Here is a 9,716-nt window from a genome sequence, read left to right as displayed (position 1 = left end):
AAGACAAGTAAATATATAAAACAAAAAATATATTTATTTATAAATACATAAATAAAAAGGCCACAGCACTCAGTATTTCATGCGTCCATAATGAGGGGGATGGGGCAAAAATAATGAGGTACAGAGGATTCAAAGCCATCAAAATCCTCAAAGGGTAGTACATATACTCTCACCATGTCAGCGGGCATCTCTTACATCTGCCCATCCTTTTCTTAGATGTATAATTTTCCATTTTATGAGCCGGTATGTTTATCTCTCTGCTACGTCTCTATTAACCTTGAGGAAAGAAGAGAAAATTGTATTCACATAAATTGGAAGGACCTGAAGATAATTGTTAGCTTTTATATCGCCACGCGATAGCCAACATTGCTTTCTGTCCACTCAAAAGAGATACATCAGATAAATTATGCCCAGGAATGCTAGGCAATTGGGGGAGAGACCCCAAAAAGATTATGAATTTTAAAAGTTATTTTTTAATTCGTTTAGTGTTTGTTTATCTTTGAGAGAGAAAGTGCAAGCAGGGGAGGGGCAGAGGGGGGGGGACAGAGGATCTGAAGTGGGCTCCCTGATGAGGGCAATGAGCCCAATGCAGGGCTCTCTCTCTCTCTCTCCTTCTCTTCTCTGTCTGTCTCTCTCTCTCTCAGAATAAATAAACTTTATAAAGTAAAAAAACAAACAAACACCCAGCAATTAGAACCACATGGTAAACATGAGCAAATACCAAAAAACATAATACCAATTAAAACTCAAATTGTTTAAGAGATGCATTAGAGCCTAATACCAGGCAAATGCAGATTTTCAAATAAAACATTTAGAAATCGATGAATATGCATGAGGATTAAGGCCAGTTTCTGGACAGCAGGTAACGCTGAGGGGCTGGATGCTTTCCTGAGGAAGGTCCACATACAGCCTCAATTTTATTTAAAGTATCTTACTGTGTGTGTGTGATCTTCGCTATGTAAAAGAAAGGTTTGGGGCGCCTGGGTGGCTCAGTCGGTGATGCATCAGACTTTGGCTCAGGTCATGATAGAACGGCTCATGGGTTCGAGCCCCACATCGGGCTCTGTGCTGACAGCTCGGAGCCTGGAGCCTGCTTCGGATTCTGTGTCTCCCTCTCTCTATGCCCCTCCCCCAGTCGTGCTCGCTCTCTCTGTCTCTCTCTCAAAAATAAATAAACCCTAAAAAAAATTTTTTTAAAAAGGAAGGTTTGTGTATTATAAACTCTGCAGAAGTGCGGGCTTTTTCTAAGTTGATTTATTTATTTTGAGAGAGCAAGACGGAGTAGGGGAGGGGCAGAGAGAGGAGACCGAAATCCCAAGCAGGCTCCCCACTGCCAGCTCACAGCCCAATGCAGGACTCAGTCCCGCGAACCGTGAAATCACGACCTGAGCCANGGGGGTGCTGCAGAAGTGACTTTGATTTTGCTTTCTTCTGAGTCCGATGCCGGCTCCGGCTGGCTCAAATCTACCCACAGCCAGTCACAGGAAGTCATGAAAGCCCACTTCCCCTGCTGATTTTAAAAGGAGCTTGGAACGAGGCATTGGGCTGCGAAGGGCATTCTCCCAACTGTCCCTTCCTCCCCTAAAGCCACCCCCTTTGCTCTTTTCCTGGAGTGCTTACCAGTTGAGTCTCCGTTTCCCCAGGGCACAGAAAGGAGAAGGCAGAGCTGGTGGCTCACACATCCCCCAGCAATCGCCCTAGGTTCTCTTCTTCTGGGGAAGGACTATCCCAAAGGGAAGAGGCTGAAGCTGAGTCAGAGGAGAATTAGGAACCTCCCCTTATTAAAAGAAGAACTCCTGACTCTTGTTATTTATAACATAATGCTTTCCCGGGCATGTATGGTCACCGATGCTCAATTTTATTATTTTTTAAAGATTTTATTTGTAAGTAATCTCTACACCTAACATGGGGCTCGAACTCACAGCCCTGGGATCAAGAGTCAGGAGCTCTACCCACTGAGCCAACCATGGGTCCCACTGATACTCAATTTTAAACGTAATTATAATCATAATTTTACATTGACCTTTGTGTTGTTGATATTAATACTTTTTAATTGTGCATGTAATACTGTACTTATCAGAAGCTAACTTTATTGGGGCGCCTGGGTGGCTCAGTCGGTTAAGCCTCCAACTTCGGCTCAGGTCATGATCTCATGGTTCGTGGGTTCGAGCCCCGCATCAGGCTCTGTGCTGACAGCTCAGAGCCTGGAGCCTGCTTCAGATTCTGTGTCTCCCTCTCTCTCTGACCCTCCCCTGCTCACGCTCTGTTTCTCTCCCTCTCTCAAAAATAAACAAACACTTTTTAAAAAGGTAACTTTATTTAAATTGAAATATGTATACAATATTCTGATATCATGGTTTAACTAAACTTTGTCAAGCAACCTCAGTTTTCTTATATGTATAATGGCTGTAAGGGGCACCTGGGTGACTCGTAGGTTGAGAGTCCAACTCTTGGTTTTGGCTCAGGTCCTGATCTCACAGTTCCTGGGTTCGAGCCCTGCATCGAGCTCTGCACTAACTGTGCAGAGCCTGCTTGGGATTCTCTCTCTCTCCACCCCTCCCCCATTCATACTGTCTCTGTCTCTCTCAAAATAAATAAATAAACTGTAAAAATAAAATAAATAANTCCGGAGTGCACATGTGTCTGCTCCCTGAGGGAAGGGACCTTCCCTTCTTTGAGGTCTCAATTGGTGTGACCCCCCCCCTCAAGACTTTACCTATCACGGATTTGACAGGAACGACTGGGGGAAGGCGGTGGAACGTGAAGCTATACATTCTTGAATTCAGCACTGGGACCCTATAAATTCTGTAGTTTCTCTTCTCAGAGTCTTTCTCCACCAACAACCAACAACCCAACTTCCCGTTTCGGTGTGAACAGAGGAAATAAACAGCTTTCCCACTTTATTTCAATTCTGTTGACCACATGCTACCAGAGAGGCTCTCTCCTGAGGGATGGAAGGCAGGGGGGGAGGAGAGGGAAGATACTTGTACTTTCTTTGGCTCTCTTCACCCTTCTCTTCTCACTTCTTCACCCTTGGCTCTAGAACCCTTCTCTCTCTCTCTCTCTCTCTCTCCCATAATCTTTTGCATTTACGATTCCCCAACATCTCCCAGACCCTAGACCCATTCATTTCGTTGGATATTCAGAGTCGGCAGGATTTTGTAATCATGAGGGAGCTGTATTCCGCTAACATAGCTTCAGTTCCTCGAAGCAAAACCAGTGACTTGGAAGTCAGTGGGTTACATGCAGACTTGCAACTCACGCCTTGGGTTCTACTCTGGTGGAGCTATTTCCTCACTCTGTGAATGGGTCCGTGTCGGCTAACCCATCCCCCGCTTTCCCCTGGGTGGGGATGGGGGGCTGGGGTGTGAGGAAAAAATGGAGAAAAGGTGTTTAAAAAAATGTGAACTGTAAAATGCAATTAATCACCATATTCGCTGCTACTGTTGCGAAGAAACACCCAACATTCAAAAATAGCTCATCATCCAGGAAATTCTTTCTCAAGCCCCCAAACCAGTCCAGATCTTTTCACCATGAACTTCTGGCACTTACTGTTTCGGCACAAGAACACAGAGTCTGACGCATCAGATCCACAGAAGAGGGGAAATCTACCATAGATGAACAGTAAATCTGTGAATTTTAAAAAATGGGGGGTACCTGGGGGACTCAGTCAGTTAAGCGTCTGACTTCGGCTCAGGTCAGGATCTCACGGTTCGTGAGTTCGAGCCCCGCATCAGGCTCTGTGCTGACAGCTCAGAGCCTGGAGCCTGCTTCGGATTCTGTGTCTCCCTCCCTCTCTCTCTCTCTCTCTCTCTGTCCCTCCCCCCTCACAAAAATAAACATTAAAACTTTTTTAAAAAATAAAGAATAAAAAAGCGTTATCAAGGAAAGCACATAAGATAAGTGACCTGTCTGGGGAAGTATGAGTTCATGGCCCAAGGTCAGAAAAGTCACAAACTGGGGTGCCTGGGTGGCTCAATCGGTTAAGTGTCCGACATCAGCTCAGGCCATGATCTCACGGTTCGTGGGTTCAAGCCCCACGTCGGGGCTCTGTGTTGACAGCTCAGAGCCTGGAGCCTGTTTCGGATTCTGAGTCTCCCTCTCTCTCTGAACCTCCCCTGCTCACGCTGTCTCTCTCCCTCTCAATCTCTCTCTCTCTCTCAGAAATAAATTTTTAAAAAACTTTAAAAAATTTTTTAAAAAGTCATGAACTCACATCATTTTTATTTTTTTAAATTTTTTTAAATGTTCTATTTATTTCTGAGAGAGAGAGAGACAACATGAGCAGGGGAGGATCAGAGAAAGGGGGAGATACAGAATCTGAGGCAGGCTCCAGGCTCTGAGCTAGCTGTCAGCACAGAGTTCGACATGGGGCTTGAACCCATGAACTGTGAGATCCTGACCTGAGCCAAAGTCAGATGCTTAATCGACTGAGCCATCCAGGCGCCCCACTCACATCATTTTCAGTCGCTTTGCAAAGCTTAACGTGGTTCACCACACATCTTGTGTCTGATCACGGGCTGACCGGACCTTCCCGACGTACAGCTTAGTTCTGGTTCAAGTGTCTGACATGTACCGCCCACCAGCACATGGGGCCCCCAGCCCCGTTTGCCCACTCTTGGTCAGAGCCGCATGAACATTTTTCTGGGGAAATCTGCAGTTTTCCTCTGATTCTAGGTTTTGATTTCAAACCATAGCACAAAATGATACTCCAAGGCAATTTTTGTCTTAAAAGATTTGATTTTCAAGTAATCTCTACCCCCATCGGGGGGCTCGAACTCACGACCCCAAGATCAAGAGCCACGCCCTTCACCGACAGAGCCAGCCGGGAGCCCCTACAAGGTAATTCCTAAGACACAAATTTAAGCCTATTTCTCTGCAGTTTAGAGATGCCTGCACTTGACATAATGAAAACGTAAATGTGGTTAGTTGCCCAGTGAGATGTGACCTTGTGCCTTGAACGGTACACCCCTTTCCACATACAGAACCTTTAATATTTCATTTTGTCATCATTTCAGCGTGGACCATTGTTGCTCATTCTTTAAAACCAATTTTAGGGGCGCCTGGGTGGCTTAGTCGGTTAAGCGTCCGACTTTCGCTCAGGTCATGATCTCTCGGTCTGTGGGTTCGAGCCCTGCGTCGGGCTCTGTGCTGACTGCCAGCTCAGAGCCTGGAGCCTGTTTCAGTCTGTGACTCCCTGTCTCTCTGACCCTCTCCTGCTCACGCTGTCTCTCTCTCTCCTAAAAATAAATAAAAATATTTAAAAAAATAAAAAATAAAAAATAAAAAAATAAAAAAAAATAAAACCAATTTTAGGGGCACCCGGCTGCCTCAGTCGGTGGAGCATGTGACTCTTGATCTCAGGGTTGTAGGTTTATTTTTACTTAAAAAGTTTTTAAAAATTGTTTTTAATGTTTATTTGTTTTTGAGAGACGGGGGGGGGGGTCGCAGAGAGAAAGAGGGAGACACAGAATCTGAAGCAGGCTCCAGGCTCTCACTGATCAGCACAGAGCCCAATGCGGGGCTCGAACCCACGAACTGTGAGATCATGACCTGAGCCGAAGCCGGAGGCTCACCTGTCTGAGCCACGCAGGCGCCCCGAAATATGTGTCTCTGAGAGATTTTTCACTACTTTTATTACTTTTATTATTTCAACTCTGTGCTTCTCCTATTCAACTGTAAACTTTTACACAGTACAGACGTAACAGGGTCCCTGTCAGTATCGCAAAAGTGACCCTCAAGTGTCATGAGAAAATTGTAGACATAATATGTATATAAATTATATATATGTATTTATTTGTACACATAATATACATTATATGCCTGTATTGAATTGCATATCAATGTAATGTTTATATGTTTATATCCAACCCTTTCATTGTTTCTTTGGCAGCTTGGAGCCTGGAGCCTCCCTCAGATTCTGAGTCTCCCTCTCTCTCTGCCTCCCACCCCTGACTCGTGCTGTCTCTGTCTCTCTCTCTCTGTCAAAACAAATAAACATTACAAACGTAAAGTAAACAATACTATAATAAAATCAATAATGCGATATTGAAACCCGGTATGTACACCTAGAACACACCTCAATTTGGACTCGCCTCATCTCAAATGCCCGGCAGCCACTCGCTGGTGGTGGTGGCCATATTGGGTAGCAGAGTTTCTAGAATTTACCTTGCATTGGCCGAGGAGCCCCACGAACAATGGAACCATTCTCTGCCTCAGTATTTTCACAGGTAAAATCAGAAGTATTCCAGGGTTGTTATTAGATTTAAATCTGCAAAGCGCTGAGGTCGACCCCAGGCTCATATGTTCCCTGAGACCTTACAGACCCATATCTGACCTTGGCTGCCTCCACCCCGCTCTCCACAGCTGTGCCTTACGCTCGCTCTCGCTCAGTCGCCTGGCATTCTAACTTGTGCTCAAAACACTCATCATTCAGGGCCTTTGCACATGCTGTTCTGTTTTTCTGGAATGTTCTTCCATGAATATCTACGGAGCCCCATGCCCTTATTCCCTTAGCAGCACTCTCATATGTCACATCCTGGCAAGGTTCACCCCAACACACACCCAATACCTCAGGGACCCTCATTGGTGTCCACCTCTTCTTCCTGCTCTATTTTTTTAAGTTTATTTATTTATTGTAAGAGATAGATTGCACATGCACAAGACAGAACAGGGGAGAGGCAGAGAGACAGAGAGAGAGAATCCTAAACAGGCTCCAGGCTCAGCACAGAGCCTGACGTGGGGCTCAATCTCATGAACCATGAGATCATGACCGGAGCCAAAATCAAGAGTCTGGTGCTTCAACCGCCGAGCCACCCAGGCGTCCCCCGCCTCTGTTTTTAAATAAAACGTTTAACCCATAGACAGCACCACTGTCCATGTCTTAGTGTTACTAATTTCTTTATTTTCTCCCCTGCAAAACGGGAGCTCTGTGAGAGCAGACATCTTATTTGTTATGTTCTCTGCAGTTTCCTCTTTGATTCAAATGTCGCCTCACTTAGTAATTACTGATGAATAAATGTATTCATGAAAGATGAATAGAGGGAGATTACGGATTCAGTGTCAGTTTTGAATGCTCCTCTCACCTCATAACTGGAGAGAAATTCTCACATATGATACGGTCTTAGGCCAGGACGCTATCCCACCGCTGATGACGCAGGATAAACGCACGGAAACTTCAGGTCTAATTTTCAATCTACCCAAAAAAAAAAAAAAAAAAAAAATCCAGAAAACCTCAAAGGTTCCAGCAATTTAGAGGAACAATGGTCAGGGGCGCCTGGGGGCTCGGTCGGTTAAGCGTCCAACTTCGGCTCTGGTCATGAGCTCACGATTCGTGGGTTCGAGCCCTGGCGTCGGGCTCTGTGCTGACAGCTCAGAGCCTGGAACCTGCTTGGGATTCTGTGTCTCCCTCTGCCTCTGCCCCTCCCCACTCGTGCTCTGTCTCTCTCAAAAATAAATAAAAAACATCTAAAAATAAATAAATAAAGGAGCAATGGTCACATGAACATTTGTCCAAGAATATTTAGCAAATATGAGCCCTCAGATAAGTTGACGAGTTCATCTGTATAAACAGAAGGCGGGAGGGGGCGCCTGGGTGGCTCAGTCAGTTGAGCATCTGACTCTTTGGCTCAGGTTATGATCCCAGGGTTGCGGGATGGAGACCCGCATCGGGCTCTGAGCTGGTGGTGAGGAGCCTGCTTGGGATTCTCCGTCTCTCTCTCTTTCTGCCCCTCTCCTGCTCACTCTCAAAATAAATAAATAAGCTTTAAAAAAAATTAAACTACTAAAAGGAAAAAATATTTACAGAGAGGGAAGGAGGCAAACCACAAGAGATTCTTAAAAACAGAGAACGAACTGAGGGTGGATGGGGGGCGGGTGAGAGGGGGGGGCGGGGGACGGACATGGAGGGGGCACTTGTTGGGATGAGCCCTGGGTGTCCTATGGAAGCGATGAACCGTGGGAATCTACCCCCAAAATCATGAGCACATTGTACACACTGTCTGTTAGCCAATTTAACAATAAATTATGTTAAAAAAACAAAAACAAAATAAATCAACTTTAAAAAGATTTTAAAAATTAAAATNAGAGCAGCCTTCCCCCCCACCCCCCCAGCATCCCTTGAAAATAGACTCCAAACATCCCTTGCACGTTTGGGGAGGTGGCTGTCCCCAGCTGGTACGGACTAGACATGAGAGACCGAGAGTGAGCAGGGAGGGGCAGAAAGAGAGGGAGACACAGAATCCGAAGCAGGCTCCAGGCTCCGAGCTGTCAGCACAGAGCCTGGCGCAGGGCTTGAACTCACAGACTGTGAGATCATGACCTGAGCTGAAGTTGGTCGCTTAACTGACTGAGCCACCCAGGCGCCCCTAGTTATGACCATGTTTTAAATGTCACAAATTCATTCCCTCCGAGCATGACTGCAGGATTTTCTATCCACCTTTCTTTCACTCACAGACTCAGGGGAAAGCTACTTATACGTGATACGTGGCTCCCAGATGGTGTGTGTTTTTCTAGTCTGCCTACGTGAGGATGCCTTCCTGACTTCCCTAGTGATTGCATTAATGCATTCTGCTTGAATTTTCCATTAGCTAGCCTCCAGAATAATAATCAGATGCCACGCCTGGATTTATTCAGTCAGAAGATCCTGTGGGAGCCCTATGCACATTCTCTGGAGGAGCCTGTGATACAACCCATTTTTTCTTGAGAATCTGATATGTGGGGAGACAAATCTCTCTTCCCTTTCAAACCTCCATAACCCTCGCATAATAAAACTTCTTTTTAATCTTTTTTATTTATTTCTGAAAGAGGGAGAGACACAGCGTGAGAAGGGGAGGGTCAGAGAGAGAGGGAGACACAGAATCCGGAACAGGCTCCAGGCTCTGAGCTAGCTGTCACCACAGAGCCTGACGCGGGGCTCGAACCCACGAACTGTGAGATCATGACCTGAGCCGAAGTCGGATGCTTAACCGACTTAGCCACCCAGGCGCCCCAATAAAACTTTTTTTAATGTTTTTTTTTATTTTTGAGAGAGAGCGAGAGCGAGCAACAGGGGAGGGGCAGAGAAAGGAGACCCAGAATCCGAAGCAGGCTCCAGGCTCTGAGCTGTCAGCACAGAGCCCCACACGGGGCTCGAACTCACGAACCGGGAGAACCGGGAGATCATGACCTGAGCTGAAGTTGGATGTTTAACCGACTGAGCCATCTTGGAGCCCCTGAAACATTTTCATTTAGAGAAGTAGGGGCTGGGTGGGAGATAGAAAAGATAGTCAGGGGCGCCTGGGTGGCTTAGTCAGTTAGGCGTCCAACTTCGGCTCAGGTCATGATCTCATGGGTTGGTGAGTTTGAGCCCCGCATCAGGCTTGCTGCCATCAGTGCGAAGCCCTCTTCAGATCCTTCGTCCCCCTCTCTCTCTGCTCCTCCCCCGCTTGCACACTTAAACATTTTTTTAAAGCAGCTCTAGTCATAAATCACATGAATTAGAAACTACCTCAAACAAATCTTCAGTGGCTGAATGGATAAACAAATTGTAGTACGTTACTTGGAAATAAATAGGAATGAGGTTCTCAGACAGTCATCCATGTGATAAATTTCACAGGCCACGTGCTTCAGATTCTGTGTTTCCCTCTCTCTGACCCTCCCCTGAGCACGCGGTCTCTCTCTCTCTCTCAAAAATAAATAAAACATGAAAAAAATTTTTTTTAATTTTACAGGCCACG

The 9,716-nt window shown here is 45.8% G+C and overlaps 1 protein-coding gene across 2 annotated transcripts in view; it reads right to left on the bottom strand.

Annotated features, from left to right (window-relative positions):
* Nucleotides 1–1,701, bottom strand: part of CARD8 (caspase recruitment domain family member 8) — a 23,441-nt gene extending 21,740 nt beyond the window's left edge. The window contains exons 1-2 of one of the 2 annotated variants that reach the window (XM_077747035.1): nucleotides 1,621–1,697; nucleotides 174–276 (exon numbers count right to left, since the gene is read on the bottom strand). In XM_077747035.1, the coding sequence (XP_077603161.1) occupies nucleotides 174–232 (59 nt within the window). In that variant the 5' untranslated portion in view covers nucleotides 233–276; nucleotides 1,621–1,697. Of the gene's footprint in view, nucleotides 1–173; nucleotides 277–1,620 lie in introns of both variants that reach the window. The other variant, XM_077747034.1, reaches the window with a different exon arrangement.
* Between the last annotated feature and the right edge of the window lie 8,015 nt (nucleotides 1,702–9,716).

This window comes from Crocuta crocuta, unplaced genomic scaffold, assembly GCF_008692635.1.
Source record: "Crocuta crocuta isolate KB4526 unplaced genomic scaffold, BGI_CrCroc_1.0 scaffold334, whole genome shotgun sequence".
Taxonomy (NCBI): domain Eukaryota; kingdom Metazoa; phylum Chordata; class Mammalia; order Carnivora; family Hyaenidae; genus Crocuta; species Crocuta crocuta.
The sequence above is the reverse complement of the archived record's forward strand: the minus strand, read 5'-3'. Positions and strand labels throughout refer to the sequence as shown.